The following is a 23114-nucleotide window of genomic DNA, read 5'->3' as shown; positions in this document are numbered from 1 at the left end:
AGACTGATCCGCATCCGGATGCATCTCACAAATGCTTTCAGTCACATGCAGATCGGTGGATCCGGCAGGCAGTTCAGACGACAGAACTGCCCGCCGGATCACACTGCCGCAAGTGTGAAAGTAGTCTAAACGATACATACATGCACTGTGTAAAAACAAAGGAAATATAAGTAACCTGCTGCCATTTCTCTGCCACACCAGTTCCAATGTTTTCGTGCATACTTGAGTCACTTGGTCTTGTTTCCACTAAATTCACACCAAATATTCATTTAGATTTCTCTCCCTTCGCTTTGCATTTTGTTAACCGATAAAAATAAACTATTAACACTTTTATTTTTTTTAAGGCATTCTTTCCAATACTTTTGCACAGTACTGTATCTCAGTACATCCTTGCTGATTGCAGGACATAGCAGCAGCCAGTCGCTGGCCTCAGCGGTCACATCTGATAGAATTCTATGTCACTGCTAGGTGGGGACATGAAGCAGCTGAGAACAGGATGTACGGGATGAATACTTTTACATTTTAATAGTACGGGGATTTGGGGATGCAGCGATACCAAAGATCTTTGATTCGGTTTTTATATATTTTTTTTTAAAACTTTTCAGGACGTTTTTTCACTTATTTTAAGTTGTCCTAGGGGACTTTATCATGCAATTGTGGCAGGCCTTTGGAGCCTTCAGAAGGTTTGCGGTTGCCATAGCAACCAAACAGCTCATTCAATCTCGGCATGCAGGAGCCGTTTTGGGGCTCACTGCTCGGATGCCGTGGTTACAAATGACCACTGCTTCTGATGGGTTAAAAGCCTGTGATCAGCATTATTGCCGATCACTGACAATTCCTCTGGATATCTGCTGTGTAAGGCCTAGTTCACACGAACGTATGGCTTTTATAGTTTTTTGCGGTCCGTTTTTCACAAATCCGTTCTGTTGTGTTTCCGTTTCCTTTCCGTTCTGTTTTTCCGTATGCCATGTACAGTATACAGTAATTACATAGAAAAAATTGGGCTGGGCATAACATTTTCAATAAATGGTTCAGCAAAAACGGAACGGATACGGAAGACATACGGATGCATTTCCGTATGTGTTCCGTTTTTTTTGCGGACTCATTGACTTGAATGGAGCCACGGAACGTGATTTGCGGCCAAATATAGGACATGTTCTATCTTTCAACGGAACGGAAATACGGAAACGGAATGCTTACGGAACACATTCCGTTTTAATGCGGAACAATTGAAATTGATGGTTCCGTATACGGACCGTATACGGAACACAAAAAAACGGCCCGTACACTCGCAAAAAAACGATCGTGTGAACTAGGCCTAAAGCAGCGCCTGCTCAGCTTCAGAGCGGGCACTATGTTTAAAGCATGGACTTCTGCCGTAGATGTACAGCGAAGATCCTTAAGGGGTAAATTGGGCACTGGTTCTGAGAATTGGGTTGGTAGGCTCCTAGACAGATAACCCCTTGTAATGCTATATTCACTATATACATAAATGTTAGGTTTTAGCTAGGGATCGACCGATATTGATTTTTTTTTTTTTTAGGGCCGATACCGATAATTTGTGAACTTTCAGGCTGATAGCCGATAATTTATACCGATATTCTGTGAAATTTCATTTGAAAAAAAAAAAATTCCTACACACATCTGCTGAAAATGAATATTTTTATTGTTAATGTGTAGGTTTTTTTTTTTTGTAAATCTTTCTTTTTTATTTATACTTAATATTTTGGTGTTTATTTTTTTATTAACTTTTAACCCCCTTAGGGACTAGAACCCTTGTCCTATCTATCAGGGTGAATAGGAGCTCACACTGTCCCTGCTGCTCTGTGCATAGTGCACACAGCAGCATGGAGCTTACCATGGCAGCCAGGGCTTCAATAGCGTCCTGGCTGCCATGGTAACCGATCGGAGCCCCAGGCTTACACTGCTGGGGCTCCGATCGAAGGAGGGGAGAGGGGACCCTGTGGCCACTGCCACCAATGATTAAAACTGGGGGGGCTTGGGTGGGGGCCGCACTGCACCACCAATGTTTTTAATACGGGGGTGGGGGGTGCACTGCGCCACCAATGATTAATACTGGGGGGCTTGGGGGGCCACACTGCCGCCAATGAGAGGAGAGAAGACAAGAGGAGGGGCTGTGGCCACTGCGCCACCAATGATGTTGACTTACTCATTCATTCAAACTGAACAGGAGGCGGGAGCTGGCTGCAGAATCACATAGCCGGCTCCCGACCTCTATGAGCGGTAGCTGTGATCCACGGCTTAACTACCGCAGATCGCAGCTACCGCTCATAGAGGTCGGGAGCCGGCTATGTGATTCTGCAGCCAGCTCCCGCCTCCTGTTCAGCCCCTCCTCTTGTCTTCTCTCCTCTCATTGGCGGCAGCGGCATCACAGGGGGAGGGAGACACTGCTTCCTTCTCCCCTGTGCTGCTGAGGGAACACGGAGAGCGCTGACAGCAGCGCGATCTGTGTTCCCCATATGTTATCGGAATATCTGCAAAATAGATGCCGATACCGATAACTGTCAAAATCCTGAATATCGGCCGATAATATCGGTAAAACCGATAATCGGTTGATCCCTAGTTTTAGCATTGATCAACGTGTATTTGCCCATCTGTGCCAGCAAGGCAACCTTTAGTAGATTGGAAATTGTACTAAAATGACTTGTCTCTCTTTTGATCTAGGCTTCTAAATAAACTCAGGGAAAGTGAGATCCAGTTATAGTCTGCACTAAAATCAGCCACTCCCCATATGTACAGTGCAAAAAAGTCAGTGTTGGCACATCCTAACAAACCAAATAAATGTGCACATACGTTGTGCTGCAATGCAAAAACATGCATCTGTTTTGTAGGTAATGCTGACTAAATGTCATTGTATGTAGGCTACGCTTCCATGGAGTGTCAAATTAGGGTCCATTCACACATCCGTGTGTGTTTTGCGGATCCGTGGATTGCAGACACTAAAAGAATATGCCTATTCTTGCGGGTCCGCAATTCCGATCGGGGTCGTGCGGCCCCATAGAAATGTATGGGTCCGCAATTCCGTTCCGAAAAATGCGGAATGGAATTGCGGATGTGTGAATTGACCCTATACTGCAGGATTTTACCTTAGCAGCCCAGTTGTAAATCCCATTTTACATTAGTGACTAAATCCTGTGTTTTTGAATAGGCTTTAGAAAATGCTGTGTTTGTTTTTCTGCATTGTAGTGTATGTATGTAAGGCTCTTGTGAGCCGAAACGTCGCAAGTTTGCCATACTATGGGTGAATAAAAACCTTCACTTCACCACTATTCCGGAGTGCAGTCCTACTTTTTTCGTATATATATATATATATATATATATATATATATTATCTTTTTGTGTGACATGTTATGCCAATTGGTGTGTTTTGATGCATAAGAAATATCCTAGAATTATTATTTATCCCCATTAGGTGTCTGTTCCAAAGGAGCTGGTGGCATTAATGAGCGCATTGAGTGATGGAGATTTTATTGATCCACATGACTGCAAAAGGAAGATCTTTCGCTTTAAGCAAAATGTAGGTTTTCTCTTTCATATAATATATATAGTTTTTTTTTTTTTTTTCTAAGTTACAGCACAGATGTCCCTTCACACTTCTTGGACCCTGGTTTACAATATCAGACTTTGCATTAATCATTAGTGCAGTGTGTGTACATTGTCCATTATATCCCTTGTATCTAGCATTTTTTGTGGTTTTCTCATCTCTTTGCTATATCTTTAGTTTGCTGTTCTCATCTTGGTAGAGACTAGCTTGGATACATTTCACACAGAAAGTAGAGATGAATCTGCTTCCTAACCTTCTTACACTCACTCGCAAGCATCCTCGGGCTCATGGAGGGCATAACATAGAAGTACTGACCTCTATGGATGTGAATAAAGCACTTGGGCTGAGCTAGAAACTGTCTTTTTAGCTGGCAGTCTCTTTAGTCTCACCTGCTCACTGCTCCCTATCCATAGATTTCAATGAGACAAGGTAACCTGATCCTTCAGTGAGCAGGTAGTCTTCTTCAGAGAGAAAGAAACAGCTGATAACTCTGGAACAAGGCATGTTTCTATGATGGGATACATTACAAAGTTTCTTATAGTCCTTGTACTGTTGATTTATGCAAAGTTGTCATAAAGTAGAAAGACCATTTATTAATGCTGCAAGCTGATATAGTCCGTGGCTATACATAATAGAAACATGGAAACTAGAAGAAAAACATTTATCATGACTTCTGTGAGGAAAAAGCAGCCGTTGTAAATTTTTTTTGTTAATTTGTTTCTCAATAGGTGCCAATACCAAGCTATTTAATTGCTCTAGTGGTTGGCGCTTTGGAGGGGAGGTAAGTGTACTCTTTGTCAGGCCTCATGTACATACGACAAATACTATTATGAGGCATGTCACCAGCAAAGCATATTGTCAAACAAAATCCATATAAAAAAAAACTGTTGCTGTGCCTACAGATTTTATGTAGCCCTTTGTGTATGACAACACTTAACTGTTCTTTTTTTTAAATCAAATCTTTTTATTTGCTTTTTTACAACACAAATAACATAGTATATACCCCTTCCCCCCCCCCCCCCCCCCCTTCAGCGCTGCAGTCCAGGTACCATCCGCTATGGAAAGAGTTTGTGCGATATGATGCGTCTGTCACCATTCATACTCCTTTCACTCCTGAATATGTATACTCCATCTTATTCCTGCGCTCATATTCCTGTATTTTTCAACCACAATCCGTTTTCTGTTCACAGTATATACCTCTAAATCATGATATGAAAATGCTTAATCCAAGTGTACCATATTCTGTAAAATTTTATTTCCCCTTTTTTGGTATACATATCCCTCCAGTTGCACTAATGTATGTATTTTGCCCACCAGTTCCTGTATTTCTGGGGGGTCAGGTGCGATCCAGTAATATGCTATCCGCTTCCTAGCTTGATAAAGGATACACTGAATCGCTATATTAACATCTCGTGTCCCCGCTAATTCACTAATGTAACCTAAAATACATATCAATGGAGAACTTTATATTGCAATCCCATAGACCCGTGTAATAAGGGTCACCACATCATTCCAATATCTACGCAAACGTGGACAATTCCACATTAAGTGAATGAGATCAGCAGATGTGGATCTACATTTTGGACATTTGTCATCCGTACGATATCCCATCGTATATAACAATGTTGGGGTTCTATACACTCTATGAAGCAGTAGCAGTTGCGACACTCTATGTGCCTCGCTCACCGCTATGACTGGGAAGTCGACAAGCACATCTTCCCATTGGTTTTTCTGCAATCCAGGAATATCTTTTTCCCACTTATCTAGCAGACATAGTGGATTATTTTTATGCAAGGCTTCCATTAGGCTTAGATAATGCAGCGATATCACTCCCCCGGAACCACCACCAGTGGCCGTGAGGTCTATAATTAGGTGTCTCGGAGCAGGCACCATTTTCTCCTGTCGTTCCTGCACCTGTATTGCATGTCTCAATTGTAGGTATACATAAAATAGTGATTTAGGCAATCCAAACTCTTGTTGTAACTTAGTAAAATCTTTGAGGGACGCATCATCAAATATCTGACATATCCTTACCAATCCAAATTTCCTCCATGCCCTAACTCTGGAGATTTTATTAATTTCCTTATACATAATATTTGGCCATATCGGGGTGAATTTCGTATATCCTGTGATTCCTGCAATTTTTCTGGTTTTCCACCATACCTCATGTATCATACCTAGTACCCCATATTTCTGTCCTTCTTTAAACGTACCATCTTCTAAAGCAGACAGGAGACATTTCCTAGTCAATAGGTTTTGCACTATCCTGCCTGTCTTATTAATCTTAACTTCCTCACCCCAACCCCTAATGTGCTGCATTTGAGCTGCCAAATAGTATGCCAAGGGATCAGGGATGCTCAATCCCCCTTGCGTTTTAGGTCTACACAGAGTAGCCAACTTTATACGAGGGGTTCCCTTCTTCCAAATCAGGTCTCTAAATATTGCATTAATGGTGTAAAACAATTTAAGAGGTATCCAGATTGAAGCGTTATGCAGCACATAGAGGAGCTGAGGACGGGGGCGGAGCCAGCAAGTCATGGTGTAGGACGTGTCTGCCGGAGCTCCTCACCGCTATCCCAGCTTCATTAGCTTTTAGATCGAGTGGACACAGATCCAACATGGGGAAAACCTCTAGAGACAAAGATGGTACATCAGGAAACACCCTGAAGACAAAAAAGACACAGGGGGACCTGACAAAATACCTCAACAGGAGATCTTCCTCGCACCCTGACGGAGGCAAGATGGCGCGGGAGGCGCGAATCAACTCCGAGAGAGAAGGAGCTGACTCAGAGGCCGACAGCTCAGACGCTGAAACCTACGTTGGAGGTGAGGTTGATTCCCTCCCTCTCACCCGCGGCTTCCTACAGCAGTCCCTGGCCCAAGCCCTCTCACCGGTCATGAAAGAACTTTCAGACATCAAGACCGAGTTCTTGCAGCTAGGTCACCGGGTTGAACGCCTGGAAGACAGCCATGATCTTCTTCTCCAGCATGAGAGGGGGGTTCACTGCCACTTATCAGCCATGTCAAAAATGATAAACACGGCCTTCTTTAACCTGGAAGACCAGGAAAACAGGGGCCGGAGGAAAAATGTTCGGCTGCGGGGTATACCCGAATCAATACAGGCTGAAGACCTGATGGACACAGTCCGCCGCTTATTTGCTACCCTAGTAGGCGAGGAACAGGCTGCCGCCATTACCATTGAAAGGGCCCACAGAGCTCTTAGGCCCAAACCTGCTGCGGGAGAACCACCTAGGGACGTGGTATGTGCCCTGATGAACTTTTTGGATACAGCGGCCGTCTTGAGAGCGGCTAGAGAAAAAGGAGACGCCACCCTAGATGGCAATAAGGTTCTTTTATTTCAAGATCTGGCGGCTAGTACATTAGCCAAGCGAAGGAACCTGCGCCCGCTAACCTCATTATTAAGGGAAAAGAAGCTGCCGGTCAGATGGCTCTTTCCATTCGGCTTATTTACTACGATCGGAGGGAAGCAATTCACGGTCAGAACACCGGAGGACTTACCGTCTGTGTGGGAGGCTTTAGGAATCGAGGCCCTGGACATTCCGTCTTGGCTCCCCTGCAATCCATCCCCGGACCTTCCGGGCCTTCCACAGCCAGAGGAATGGCGTCTGGCACAGAAGAAAAAATCGCCAAAAAAGAGGGCCTTTTGAATTGCCTCTACCCGAAGATGAGAAAACAATCTTCGATATGAATAGAAACTCTGAGATCCAGCGTCATTGAGATCGTACGACCGCATCGCCACCTGGCAGGACTCAGGTTCTATACAATTCATTCAACCCGGCGCCTTATTATGGGGGTTACCTTCTTTAGTTCTTCTGTTATCCACATTAGCCGCCCAGCTTGTGGATTTTATTTTTTCTCTACTACTTAGACCCTCACCCACCTCTCCTTATTTGCTTTCCACTTACCTCCCCCCCCCCTTATTACCCATATGCTTTTTCCATACCTTTTCCATCTTCTATTATCCCCCCCCCCCCCTTCTTTACTCGCTCTACATCTCTCTTTTTACTCATTTTCACATTGGCAGACATCTGCACGTCCCTAATGTTATTAGCAAAAACTTCCCTGTTTGGTATCATGCTGCATATACCTCGGCAGCTAGAGGAGTTTCAATAGGCATAGGACAAAATTTCCCATTCACTTTAGTGTCCAAGCTGGTGGACCCTGAGGGCCGTTATCTGTTCTTAAAAGGCAAGGTAGCGAACTCTATGTTTACTTTAGTCAACCTTTACGCCCCAAACAGTGGCCAATTCAAATGGTTACTCCGCACTCTTAGAGTTCTAAAGACCTTTGGAGAAGGCCACCTTGTCCTAGGTGGAGACCTTAATCTTACTCTTGACCCCTCTAAGGACTCGACCTCTGTGGGCCGCCCTCCCTCTAAAAAGCAAATGAGAAGGCTTCTTCTCACGTTCACGGACCTCAGGATCTCGGACGTTTGGCGCATTCTACATCCAGAAGATAAGGATTACACCTTCCACTCGCGGACACATGACACATATCAGCGCCTCGATTATCTTTTTATAACTAACCAATTATTGCCCTCGGTTTCTGAGGCCAGTATTGGAAACATAGTTGTCTCCGATCATGCGCCGGTGAGTGTGAAGATGAGATTGCATGACATCCCTCCGAGATCCTGGGTCTGGAGATTGAATGAGTCGCTCCTGGAGGACGAGTCACATAAGAAGGAGATAGAACAATGTCTCAAAAATGGCTTTTTGGAAAATGCTAGAGGTTTAACTAATGGGATGACCTTATGGGAAGCCCACAAGGTAGTAATTAGAGGGGAGCTCATTAGCTTGGGTTCTAGAGTTAAGAGAAATAGGCAGAGACAACTAGACTCACTCCTTCAGCAGATTTCTACTCTTGAAATCTTGCACAAGAAGGCGTTCGATAGGGTCAGTTGGAGCTACATGGAAAGAGCCTTAGATGCATTCGGCTTTCCTGAAGATTTTATTAAAACCATATTCACTCTATACTCGGCACCTTCTGCAAGAGTAATGGTGAATGGGACCCTATCGGACGCCTTCCAAATTAAAAATGGCACCCGACAAGGTTGCCCGCTATCTCCCACCCTGTTTATTCTCGTCCTAGAGACCTTGTTATTAAAATTCCGCCAATCCCCGGTGATTAAGGGTGTGAGCTTGGGGAAGTTTAATCACAAGATGGCAGCTTTCGTGGACGATCTTCTGCTCTTTATGTCTAACCCTGAGGAGGCTTTGCCGGAGGTTATGCAGATATTTGAATACTTTAGTCAACTCTCGAACTTTAAGATAAACTTTAATAAGTCGGAAGCCTTAGGTATTTCTTTACCACCTGCCCTACGTAGCAGAGTTAAGACCCTCACCCCATTTAAGTGGCCTCCACAGGCAATTAAATATCTGGGTGTCATGATCCCAATAGATCCCAAACTTTTATTTAAGCTTAATTTTCCTCCTTTACTCTCAAAAGTGACTTCCATCCTCTCAAAAAGCTCCTCGCCGTTTCTCACCTGGCTAGGCAGAAAAAATGCCCTGACCACCTATATTCTCCCATTGGTTATGTACACCCTCAGAGCCCTTCCCATATTTATTCCTAATAACTATATAAATAAAGTTCAATCAATTATGAGTAAATACCTCTGGAATGGAGGTCACCCTAGAATGTCCTTCCGCTTGCTCTCACGCAGGAAAAAACAAGGAGGCATCTCCCTCCCGGATCTTCCAACCTATATACAAGCCATTAACCTAGAAAGATGGCTTTCACTGGCTAGATATGAATCTCAATATTTGCACATTGATCTGGAGTTGGCCCTCTTAGGCAAAGGCTAGTTTCATGGAATATGGCTACCTAGGGGATCCGGGAGAGAGACCAAAATTGATAGTGTACTCACCAGAGGTATGTTGCACACCTGCCATAGATGAAAGGAACTTAATTCAGGGCAAAGCAAGATCTCCCCTTTAGCTCCCATCTCAGTTTTACCCACCCTTCTGTGCCCCCAAATTAAACATCCCTCTGATATATGGCTTTCACTGTCAAACCATAGATTGGGAGAGTTAGGGAAACTTGATAATACTGTTGATTACTTCAACACCCTTTCAGGCGATATAGACCTGGGGAAAAACTTTGTTCAGAGAAATGATTTTGAGTCCATGTGTAGACAGTTCAAGTCCTCCGAGCTAGTCCCCTTAGTAGACCCAACGTGGCTGGAAAACTTTGTCTTACTCCCACGTTTGCCTCATAAATGCACCACTCTGATTTACAGACAAATCCTTAATGCCAGGGACTCCAAGGCCCCGCCATGGTTAGCTGACTGGGAGAAGGAACTGCAACTCACTTTAAAGGAAGCTGATAGGAAATGGATCCAAAAGTGTTCACACGGCTTTTCTAAATGTATAAAAATACAAGAAAACTCAGTTAAAGTAGCATTCAGGTGGTATAGGACACCTGAATTTCTATATAAAATCCAGTTGCTCCCCAGATTTGTGCTGGCGATGCAATATTGCCACTGGTTCCATTTCTCATATTTGGTGGTCGTGTACAGGCATCCATAAGTTCTGGGCGGAGGTCGAGAGTACTATAAATTCGATTTGTAGCACATCTTTGAAGCTTACAGCCCAATTGATACTACTCTGGCTACCTACCCCAGGTTTTCGCCCTGGAAAACACAACCTGATCACACTTGCTGATGGCTGCTAAACTCCTGATCCCTATAAAATGGAGGTCAGTAGATCCCCCTACCCTAGATATGTGGAGAGATAGGGTCCACCAGATATGTCAAATGGAGGAACTGATTGGATGGACATACCATAACAGAGACCGCTTTCTACTGATCTGGCAGCCTTGGCTGCACTATAGAGCGGAATACCTAAATTCATTGCAACCCGGCACTATTTAACCTATGAGAAGCGAGATGTCCATGCTGACCTCTTTTGCTATTACGTTAAGCTATATTTTTACTCTCAAACATTGTGCGGACTATAGCTTGATGCGTGAGGTGACACAGTGTTAGAGCCGTTGCTCTGTTCATTTGTTTTGTACAACACTATTGTTCCTGTAAGATCACTTGTCTAACGAGATTGGTGGTCTCAGATGAGTGGTCACCTCGTATTTACGTGTATTGTCTGGCTTTGCCCTTGATGATGTTTATCTGCCTTCATAACGAAGTGACTCACTCAACTTTGATTTGATTTATTGTATTATGATCTTTGTTTATCTAATAAAAAGAGATTTCAAACATAGAGGAGCTGAGGCATAAGAATCATCTTTAATAAGTTTGTGCGGCCCACAATGGACAATGACAGTTTTGTCCATAATTGGACTTTCCTCCTGAACTTATCTAGTAACGGCATCCTTGCTATTCCTAGAAAATTGGATCCCCAGGTATTTAAAAGTCGATACTATTTGAAGTCCCCCAGCTAAATTGGGATCTATCTGCCTTGACCCATCAAGCGGCATCAGGACCGATTTTGTCCAGTTGATATTTAAACCAGATTTCTGCCCATAGCTATTAATAATTGAAATTGCAGCTGGTAGGGAAGACGACCACTCATCTAAAAACAGGAGCAGGTCATCCGCGTAAAGAGCCACCTTTTCAGTAATTGCCCCATATTTGAGTCCCCGCACTGTGTTGTCTTTACGAAGAGCCTCCGCCAGGGGTTCTATCGCCACTGCAAACAGAAGCGGCGACAGCGGGCAGCCCTGTCGGATGCCTCTATGCAATCTGAACGAGTCGGAAAGGTACCCATTCACCTGAATTCTGGCCGTGGGACTGGCATATAGCAATTTTATCCATTTAATAAAGATCGGCCCCACCCCTATCTCCTCTAATACCAGTAGTAGGTATTGCCACTCCACGCTGTCAAATGCTTTGACCACGTCTAGGGACGCGACCGCCGCATCCAAGGCGTGACTCTGGCCCACCTGGACATTCAAATACAGTCTCCTAATATTCACAGCCGTTGACATGTTTGGCATGAATCCAGCCTGATCCGTGTTTATTAGCGAAGCAATCACAGAGTTTAAACGATTGGCCAAAACTTTCCCCAACAGCTTAACATCAGCCTGTAGCAACTAAATGGGTCGGTAGGATTCCGCCTCTAACACATCCTTCCCCGGCTTTGGTATGACTACTATAATCGCCTTATTCATAGTGTCAGGGAGTTTGCCCATCAGCAAAGCCTCGTTATACACTTCTAACAGTTGGGGCAAGAGAACCGAAGCAAACTGTTTATATATTTCGGCCGGTAATCCATCATCTCCTGGGGCTTTGTTATTGGCCATTGCACTTATCGCTATTTCTAGCTCCTTGAGGGTAATGGGGCTGTCTAAAAGAGTTATCTGTTCTTGATCTAGAGTGGGAAGTTGTAGGGGGTGGAGGAAATCCCTAATGTCAGTCTCTGAGGCTTTAGTTTTGGAAGTATATAGGCGAGGGCGTTGATAAAGTCTTCAAAATCTCAGATATCTTTTCTGTGGTCACCTGTACCCTGCCATCCGCGTCACGCAGCGCCGCTATATAGTTGGATTGCTGCTGAGCCTTGGTAATTAAAGCTAATAATCTGCCCGCCTTTTCCCCTTCCTCATAATATTTTTGCTTCAGGAAAAATCTTTTATTCTGTGCATTTAGGAGTAGACGTTAATCTAGCTGCTGCTGCGCCTCTTTCCACCGAGTTTCATATTCTGGTGATGGGGTCTCTACGTATCTATTCTCAGCTGCCTCCACTTCCAATATCATCTTCCTAATCCTTGTATTGTTTTCCATTTTCCGACCATTGATTTTTGCTGCCAATATTCCCCTTAAAAAGGCTTTGCATCCCACACTACTAGCCTATGGGCAGATACTAAGTTTCGGTCAAAAAACTCACTGAGTTGCTCCTTAATATCTGACATATCTACTAGGACATTCAGCCAGTATAGGTTGAATTTCCAGTGTTTTGATCTGCGCGACACGGATGGCAACAATTGGAAAGTCGCCACCACCGGAGAGTGGTCCGATATCCGCCTAGGCAGATATCTAATACTCTCCAGCAGGTAGCCCATCTCTTCATTGCCCAGAATAAAATCAATTCTGGACAAGGAACCATATGTACTGGAACGACAGGAGAACTGTTTAGTGTTGGGGTACTTCAACATACAGAAGTCCAGTATGGAAGCTTCCCGTAGCAGTCTGCCAAAGGGAGTGAGATCGCTGCTGACAACCTGTGAAGAAGCCTTAGATTTATCCAAAACTATGTTCATGACTGTCTAGCCATTGCAATGCCTCCCTGGGATCTTCAAAGAAGTTGGTTCTTCCTAAGGCGACAACACGTAGTTTCGCTGGATACATCATCGAGTACGAAATATTCAGGCCTCGCAGTCGCTTCTTTATATCCAAGAATCTCGCCCTCCGCTTTTGGACCTCCATGGAGTAATCTGGAAACAGCGACACTTTTTGGCCGCCAATGGTTAGGTCAGGCTGCTCACGTGCTTTTCTCAGAAGTATATCTCTGTCCTTATAATGGAGAATTTTCATAAGAACAGGCCTGGGTGGAGCACCCGGTGGCAATGATCTGGTGGGGACCCGGTGGGACCTTTCCACGGCAAAAAGCGGAGTTAATGTCTCTGATCCAAAGGTATCCTTCAATCTTTTTCTGGTACCCCCACTATGCGTACATTGTTCCTACGTGAGCGGTTTTAAAGATAATCTTGTTTAGCCATTATAAGAGTCAGCTTTTGACTATGTTCAGCAGATTCTCTTTTAAGAGATGGGATAGTGTCCAACTTCTCCCACACGCCCCTCCAGGGCAATCGTGCGTTCTGCTAATCGTTTCAGGTCATGGCGGACTATCCTTCTTGATGGAGCCCACCTGCATTCTCAGGGCTGTTAAGGATCTTCCACATTTAGTGATAGCTTTCAATACTTCTTCAAGTGTGGGTTCTTCTATATCTGAGTCTATAATGTCTGTACTGGCGTTCCCTTTATCAGGCCTCAGTGCGTCATACCTGTTAGAGCTATGATTAGCCTCTACACTTCCCCTCTCCTCCTCTCGGTCTGTGTCAGGGTCAGTGCCTGCTGGCGTTCCATCTCGTGTCCCCCTGGCATCTGTGGGGCCCGAGGAGTCAGTGGTATGCGCGAATCTCCCCAGCTTGGCAGCTGTCTCGCGCTGTATGTCCTTTGCGCGGTCACTGCGCCTCAGCGTGTCAGGGCCGGCGCCATCTTGCAGCTCTCTGCAGGGCCCTTTGGTGTCTCTCTTCCGGGCCATCGCGATTCACCCGGCTGCGGAGAGGATCTAAAACTGGGTTTATCAGGTAACTGTTCTGGTGATGTGCTTGTGTAGCCCGGTAGGTGCTGGTTTTACGGGTTCTATGCAGGATATTTAGCCAGGATAGTGCGGGAGCTCTGCAAAGCACGTCTGCTCACATCGTCCGTTGGCCACGCCCCCATCACAACACTTACTGTTCTATCCTCTGGTACATTCATTGTTAACTTATTCACAATGGGGGTATAATTTAGGGCAAAGGCTAAAATTGGGGTAGTTGCCCATTAAAAAAAACTGTTTGGTAGCTGGGACTTACAAGGTGCAGTGATTACGTGGGCATGGCATTTGTGCCAGTGCAATCACCTGTCCTTTTTAAACCTTATGCTCTAATAAATGGCAATAGCAATACCTTTTGGTCTAAAGATGGTCATACACTTTAGACAGAAGTAGGTTGATGGACACCTGTTTAAACTAGCCATACCGTTTTAATGATACCTGGCAAAAGACAACTCAGAGAATGACATATAAGTTGGGTAAACTGGGTGAGGTGGGATACGACTGCAGTTCAATAAAAAAAAAATTAAATTCATATACTAAGTTTGCTATGGGGTCCTGTGGTCAGACATAAAGTGATTTAACAGTCATCTTCTATACAGTGGATAGGGGATCATTTCTTTTTTACCTGAATACCCTTCTAAAGTGACTCCCACTCCCTGATTCAAGAAGTAAAATTCACAATAAGGGCTCGTTCACACGACCATTGGTGTCCCGTTCCCGTATTGCGGAACCGCAATACACGGCCTCCGTTCCGTTGTCATTCTGCATCACGGATGCGGACCCATTCATTTCAATGAGTCCGCAAATCCAGAGATACGGAACACTACGGAAGCACTACGGAGTGCTTCTGGGGTTCCGTTCCGTGCCTCCGCACCACAAAAAGATATAACATGCTATATCTTTTTGCGGAATCGCGGACCCATTCAAGTGAATGGGTCTGCGATCCCCATGGAAGGTGCCCGTGCATTGCGGACAGCAATTAGCGGTTCACAGCATAGGCACGGGACACCAACGGTCGTTTGAACGAGCCCTAACTGGGGAATGGAGTGAACAACTTTTCAGCCACTGATTCCTGGGCCTGTCGGAACTATAAAGCAAATGCATTATATAAAAGAAAGGATCAAAGGAAAAATTTCAAAGGGAATCTATCCTAAAGGTGGACATATAAAACCTCTCAAAAAGAGTTCGTCGTTAATTTAATTATATTGTGCAATCAGTAAAACCTGGTACAAGTGTCTATGCAAAAATATACATGATTTATTATACAATAACTTAAAATACAATCTAAAACTCAATAATATGCAATAGTACACAGTGATATGCAATGCCCTAAATTTGCCACTAGATGGCTCTAACACAAATACCAGCGTTCCATATTACCTCTCAAACATATAATGTATGAAACAGTCTCGACCACAATTATGAGATATACTATCAGTTGACTATACACAGTAACTTAATAATAAGGATAGATACGAACCCTTGCTCTGCTCAAACATGACCAATCTCGGATATCGGGTAGTATTGCTACACAACTTATAAATTATCAGGCCTGATATTTACTATTAAATGTGAATATTCCAATCGGAGAGTTTGTCAGATATCAATATTTGATCTTTTATTCAGTAATATGCATCTTTACTGAATAGTGATACTATTGATGTAGCACTTTTAACATTATACATCCGCACTAAAGCGGGAAGTTACTAAATATCAGGCCAATTAATTCAATCAATACTACACATAATAAAGTTATACGTTACCCGAGAATGCAGATGGCATGCAGAGTCTAAGGGAAGTCAGCTCTAAAGTCCTGACCTCAGCTGTGTCTTATAAGAAGACTCCTGTATTCCACTTGAATTTTAGTGCAAAGCTTTTATTTAGTGCGGTTCCAGTCAGAACGTTTTCGGCTGTGAAGCCTTCTTCAGTGCAACCGGATTGTGTCCGCAATAGGTCCAAGGGAAGCTTTGGATAGGGCAATTCCTCGGTGGTCAGCAGGAACGCTGCTGTCTGCATGGGCTCTGTGTCCCTTTCTGGCGTGCGGTCCGGGAGGCTGCCATGGCATTCCGGATTACAGGCCTCAGCCTCCCGGACCGCACGCCAGAAAGGGACACAGAGCCCATGCAGACAGCAGCGTTCCTGCTGACCACCGAGGAATTGCCCTATCCAAAGCTTCCCTTGGACCTATTGCGGACACAATCCGGTTGCACTGAAGAAGGCTTCACAGCCGAAAACGTTCTGACTGGAACCGCACTAAATAAAAGCTTTGCACTAAAATTCAAGTGGAATACAGGAGTCTTCTTATATTGCATATATCTGGTTTGGGAACCATCTCCTGATACCCACGCCATACAATTGGAGAACCATCCAACCTTTTATCATCTCAGCTGTGTCTTACCGCACCATACGCTCCAGCCTGAAGTGCCTTTCTTTTGTAAGAGTAAAGAACAGTCTATCATCTTCCAGCTCTAAAGTCCGTTCGGATCATTGGGATTTCTCTCCTGGGGTGTCCCTACTTTCTCTTTTTTCTCTCTTCCTCTCTTCCCCTCCCTTGTATGTGGTTTAGACATACCTTCCTAGCTTTGGAGTTTTTCAATCATTGTCGGTTAGGAGTGTACATATGATAATGACTGTGATGTCACTATCACCCAGAATGCATTTCGGCTGTTAGTGTAAGGTTACTTATTCCTCCCTAGGTGGCACTATTGCATAAGCTACTAGCATCATTATTAGTAAGGGTTAAATGACCAGGTCTGACTTCATCTTACATTCCATACACATAACATATGAAATCCTAAATCAGAGCTAAAGGGATTGACTTTGACACATATACTAATTAAAGCATAGACATTAAGGTACCAGTTTAGACATCTCATAAACTATCAAATTTATGGTACCGATAAGAATATAATAGACCTTGTACTATCACAGACATGTGTCTCCCCTGTCACTTCGAGTGATTGTTAGTTAAAATATCACCGCTTTCACTGAACGGAGACTCATTAACAAAGTCTATACTTAAAATTCTTCTCATATTTTAGGAGTACATGCGTTCCTAGTGAGAAATATATAAGATAATAGATGCATTGACTTCCTTCATAATATTTTACAATATAAAACAATACATATATCCTATTGATTATCTTATACTAAAAAAACTAGGGTTCATTGTATGTGTATACAGACACCACAGATTTTTTGCTTCACCAATAGACATCAACTGTAGTCATAAATCTAAAGGAGACCAGAATGACTCTTCTCAGACTGGTACATCTATAGAGAAGAAACCTTATGAACAGTGTCCTTTCCATGAACCTCTCTCGGCCGACTTTAAAATACATACAAAATGGTGAATATCACAATAGGGCCTCTTATATGTAATCAAATCCACTATAATTATGATATTTAGACATAAATGTTATATACCTGTGAAAAAGGCACAATAGGCCTCTCTTCTAGGGTGACATTCCTGTTTCTCACACTAAAGCCTCATGCACACGTATGTATTTTTAGGTCAGCAAAAAACGGATCTGCAAAAAATACGGATGACCCCTATTAGAACAGTCCTATCCTTGTCCATAATGCGGACAATAATAGGACATGTTCTATTTCTTTGCGGAACGGACATATGGAAACAGAATGCACACGGAGCAAATGCGTTTTTGTTTTTTTTGCGGCCCAGTTGCAATGAATGGTTCCGCATACCGTCCGAAAAGAATGAAACTAAAATGTTTGTGTTCATGAGCCCTAACCAATGCACACTTTACATCAGTAGTCAAAGACAGTTACTGCTGACTTCAGATTGGACAGTACGGACATTGGACATGAACTCGGTAGATGGGGCTGTTTGCTTGTGGCACCAGAGCTACTGCCGAACAGCTGACCAAGGAATGTTAGACTCCTGGCAATCAGTTGGGGATGGCCTACCAATAGGATAGGTCATCACTTAATAAAAGGTGCACAGCCCCTTACAGTAAATGGTCTTAATGTTTTTAAATGTGTCATTCACACCATGTGGACAAAGCTCGATGTGGAAGTTTAGAGTATGCTGTAGCGATGACAAAAAAAAAAAATTTTCCGTTTTTTTTTCTACAGAATTTTTGGGATTTTACCCTTTTGTATTGTGAAATTCTGTAACCTAAGAATCCTATGCTAATGCTATATTCATAATTTTTATTTCGTTTTGCGTTCTTTTCTTTTTAGGAAGATTGGTCCTAGGACCACAGTATGGACTGAGAAAGAGCTCCTGGAGGCTTCTGCCTATGAATTTGCTGAGGTGGGTCTTACTAGTTTTTGTTTTGTAAAAGAGGGGTTTAAAGCTCTCATAGTTGTATTCAAATTCCAGAAAGACAAGAAAGTAAATATCAAGGTGGGCTTTGTTCAAATAGTAGGCCTATTGGAAGACCAACATGAGCTGCTTCATTTTTATATGATTGTATAGAGATTAATTAATCTATTATATCTTTTCTGTATGTGTGTTACAGACAGAAAAAATGCTTAAACATGCAGAATCTCTGGTCGGCCCTTATGTCTGGGAGAAATATGACCTGCTCATTTTGCCTCCATCATTCCCATATGGTGGGATGGAGAACCCCTGCCTTACATTTGTGACTCCGACTGTGCTGGTAAGTCCTTTTGTGTATAGCAGACATTTACTTCTATAATGGTGTACTGTGTGGTCCTTGCGTTAAAACTGTACATTATTATATTAATTGGAAGATGTAGGTGCCATAAGATAGTTAGGTCCATATATATTTGGACAGAGACAACATTTTTTCAAATTTTTGTTCTGTACATTACCACAATGGATTTTGAACAAAACAATTCAGATGCAGTTGAAGTTCAGACTTTCAGCTTTAATTCAGTGGGTTGAACAAAACATGTGAGCTACTAAAGCATTTTTTAAACTCAATCCCTTCATTTCAGGGGCTCAAAAGTAATTGGGCAAATTAAATAATTGTAAATAAAATGTTAATTTCTAATACTTGGCTGAAAACCCTTTGTTGGCAATGACTGCCTGAAGTCTTGGACTCCTGGACATCACCAGATGCTGTGTTTCCTCCCTTTTAATGCTCTGCCAGGCCTTTACTGCAGCGGTTTTAAGCTGCTATTTGTTTGTGGGGCTTTCTGTCTGAAGTTTCGTCTTTAACAAGTGAAATGCATGCTCTATTGGGTTCAGATCAGGTGACTGACTTGGCCATTCAAGAATATTCCACATCTTTGCTTCAATAAACTACTGGGTTGCTTTGGCTTTATGTTTTGGGTCATTGTCCATCTGTATTATGAAACGTTGACCAATCAGTTTGGCTGCATTTGGTTGGAGTTGAGCACACAGTGTCTCTGAAAACCCCAGAATTCATCTGGCTGGTTCTGTCCTGTGTCACATCATCAATAAACACTAGGGACCCAGTGCCACTGGCAGCCATGCATGCCCAAGGCATCACACTGTCTCCGCCATGTTTTTTACAGATGATGTGGTATGCTTTGGATCTTGAGCTGTAGTATGCCTTAGCCATTATTTTTTCTTTCCATCATTCTGGTAGAGGTTATTCTTGGTTTTATCTGTCCAAAGAATGTTCTTCCAGAAGTGTGCTGGTTTTTTAAGATGTGTTTTTTTTTTTTAGCAAAGTTCAATTTAGCCTTCTTATTCTTGAGGCTTATGAGTGGCTTGCACTGTGCAGTGAACCCTCTGTATTTACAGTTTTCTTTATGGTAGATTTGGATATTGATATGCTTATATCCTGGAGAGCGTTCACTCAGTTGGCTGTTGTGAAGGGGTTTCTCTTCACCATGGTAATTATTCTGCGATCATCCACCACTGTTGTCTTCCGTGGGTGTCCAGCTCTTTTTGCATTGTTGAGGTCACCAGTGCTTGCTTTCTTTCTCAGGGTGTACCAAACTGTAGATTTTTCCACTCCTAATAGTGTAGCAATTTCTCGGATGGGTTGTAAAATCTTCAAAATGCAAGCACCACACCTCAAATCGACTCCAGGCCTTTTATGTGCTTAATTGAGAATGAAATAATGAAGGAATTGCCCACACCTGCCCATGAAACAGCCTTTGAGTCAATTGTCCAAATACTTTTGGTCCCTTTAAAAACTGGGTTCCACATGTAAAGGAGCTGAAGCTCCTAAACCCTTCATCCAATTTTAATGTGGATACCCTCAAATGAAAGCTAAAAGTCTGGACCTTTATGTCAATGTCCATTATATAACTAGAACTTGAATATGTTTTAGTAAACGGGTAATAAAAACAAAATTTGTGTCAGTGTCCAAATCTATATGGACCTAACTGTATGTCACTTTATGAAATCTCTAGGATCTGGTAGCAATGGTTTGAAGTGGGGATGAGAGAATTGATTTGTCTCATTAGCCAGAGTTCTTCACCAGTGAGTGGCTGTCCTCGCTCAGTTGTCTCTTGATAGATCGGGCTAGACATATCGCTTGGCCCTGACAATCTGGGCCCTTCACTGTAAGGGCTCATGCCCACGAACGTAAGGGCTCCGTGCCCGTGCTGCAGACCGCAAATTGTGGTCTGCAATGCACGGGCACTGACCGTGGGGCAGCCGCATGCGGATCGTGGACCCATTCACTTGAATGGGGTCCGCGATCCGTATACGGTGGTCTGCACCGCAAAAAAGTAGTGCATGCACTACTTTTTTGCGGTGCGGAGGCACGGCCAGAAACACCACAGAAGCACTCCATAGTGCTTCCGTGGGGGTTCCAATCCGTGCTCCTGCATCGCATCTCCGAATTTGCGGACCCATTTAAGTGAATGGGTCCGCATCCGTGATGAGGAATGCACACGGCTGGTCACCCGTGTATTGCGGAACAGCCGTATGTGGTCCGCAGCACGCGCACAGAGCCTTTACGTTCGTGGGCATGAGCCCTTACTCCGAGTAGCGGCACAGGTGCAGAAGCCTGCATTTGTCTTCAAGTGCGCATGTGTTGCTACACTACTCAGAGAAGCGGTGTAGGGCCCAGATTGTCAGGGGTGGGCGATATGTCCTGCCCTGCCAATCAACAGGCAAGTGGGTGCTTCTTCACCTATCAGGACAGCCACTTACAGGTGAAGAACTCTGGCTAATGAGACAAATCAATCAACCAACCCACAATGCTGGCGGTGTAAACGTCATCACGCCTGGCAATGCCTCCGTTGCTCCTGGAGGCTCATTTGCATATATTAAAACATCATTTTTATCAGCAATCCGGGCACATATGAACATGGGACCAACCCATATGCCTTCAGCTGCCAAGCGCACATATAACAGATCAGCCAGTTTCATAGGTACAAACCTGCTGACAGATGCCTTTTTAAATGTGATTTCAAGGAAAATTACTTAAAGGGGATGTCTCATTTCAGCAAATAGCATTTATTATGTAGAAGAAGTTAATACCAGGCACTTAGTAATGTATTGTGATTGTCCATATTGCGTCCTTTGGCTGGATTCATTTTTCCATCACATTATACACTGCTTGTTTCTATGGTTCTACCACCCTGCAATCCACCAGTGATGGTTGTGCTTGCACACTATAGAAAATAGTGCTTGCCTTTCTGTGGTGGCCAGGACTGTAGGAGGGCACATAGGCTAGTGCTTTTTCCTGTAGTGTGCAAGCATGGCGACCACTGATGGATTGCAGAGTATAATGTGATGGAATCCAGCCAGCAAAGGAGGCAATATGGACAAACACAATGCATTAGTAAGTGTCTTGTATTAATTTCATCTATATAATGAATACTGTTTGCTGAAGTGAGACAGCCCCTTTAACATGCCAAAATGAGTACCAGGCTATTGCCCTGTAATAATACTCTATATTCTTTTACATAGTCTTTAATTTTTCACATCTCCATTTGGATTCATTCTTTGCTGGTTTTGATTTTTCTAACTGAGTAAATCTATTGAACACCTAGAAATTAGAAAAAGGTTTTTTTGTTTTTTTTCTTTCGTCCTCCCATACCATTCTTGCCCTTGGGTTGTGTCTGGGTTTGCAGCTCCGATCCATTCACTTTAAGGTCTCATTCAGACGACTGTTTTTTGCAATTTGCACACCAGCCATGTGCGTTCCGCATTTTGCACGGCCAGCCCTGTAATAGAAATGCCTATTCTTGTCCACAATTACAGACAAGAATAGGACATGCTCTATCTTTTTGGCAGGGCCGTGGAATGGAAGTACGGATGCGGGCAGCTCACTGGCTCCATGGAAATGAATGGGTCTGCATCCATTCCGCAAAATTGCGGTACAGATGCGGACACCTAAATACAGCCCTAATAGGAACATCTGCTGCAGTACCCAAGAAAGGCCACTAACAGCTGGTTTTTGGGTGTGCCAGGTGTCAGACCCCCACTGATTTCATATTGATTACTGATCCTACGAATAGGTCATCAATATACTGGTCCTGGAGACCCTGTTTTAAAGTTTTTACTTTGTTTTTTTCTCTGGTTAGCAGCTATTTTTTTTTGTTTTGTGACATAAAGGTTATCATTCTGAGTCTGGTTTTTGTATTCTGTTTTCAGGCTGGTGATCGATCTCTAGCAAGTGTGAGTATCCTAATGCCATAAAAAAAAATGTCAGGGGGGAATGGATCAAATGAATTGCACCACTTGTGTAAAAAGGTCACAAATTATGGTACACCCAACATTTGCAACTTTTCACTCCTGTTTGTAATTATTATTTTTATTTTTTTCCAGCCATTTTTTATTTTTTTTCTGCATTTTTAATACTGACGTTAGATGGAAGCCTATGAAGATTAAATTCAAATGTATTATATATATTTTTATTTTTTTATTTGCATTGCGTTTTTAGGCATTATTTGGCGGAAGTAGCCAGGAGCTCATAAATACGATAATAAACTGCTCCAGTGTTCATCTCTGCTGAGCGACACTCTAGACGAGCTCATAGACTTTTTATTGAAACCAACTACAGTCTCGCACTGCGAGAATAAGCTCGTTCTAGCAATTGTTGGGGGTCTCAGAGCTGGGACCCCAGACGGTCAACACTTCTGAGATGTCCCTATGACATATCAAAAATTGTAGTTACTATATTACATAGTAACATAGTACATAAGGCCGAAAAAAGACATTTGTCCATCCAGTTCGGCCTGTTATCCTGCAAGTTGATTCTGGATTTAAATTAATTCTCCAGCTCTCTAAAATTCATAACGCACAAGAACTCGCTATAACCCCATATGCAGTGCGTTAAAGGTGCATGCATTGCATTTCATTGCCCTCGGAGTTGCTGATATAACCACCTTTTTTCTAC

General features: G+C 43.3%; 1 protein-coding gene across 1 annotated transcript in view; it reads left to right on the top strand.

Moving 5' to 3' along the window:
* LTA4H (leukotriene A4 hydrolase) overlaps nt 1-23114 on the top strand; it is a 63771-nt gene that overhangs the window by 9137 nt on the left and 31520 nt on the right. The window contains exons 5-9 of the mRNA XM_040408150.1: nt 3434-3538; nt 4294-4346; nt 18058-18130; nt 18339-18479; nt 22370-22393. Of these exons, the coding sequence (XP_040264084.1) occupies nt 3434-3538; nt 4294-4346; nt 18058-18130; nt 18339-18479; nt 22370-22393 (396 nt within the window). The remainder of the gene's footprint in view (nt 1-3433; nt 3539-4293; nt 4347-18057; nt 18131-18338; nt 18480-22369; nt 22394-23114) is intronic.

Source organism: Bufo bufo, chromosome 1 (genome assembly GCF_905171765.1).
Source record: "Bufo bufo chromosome 1, aBufBuf1.1, whole genome shotgun sequence".
Classification (NCBI taxonomy): domain Eukaryota; kingdom Metazoa; phylum Chordata; class Amphibia; order Anura; family Bufonidae; genus Bufo; species Bufo bufo.
This window is presented reverse-complemented; position numbering and strand designations above follow the sequence as displayed.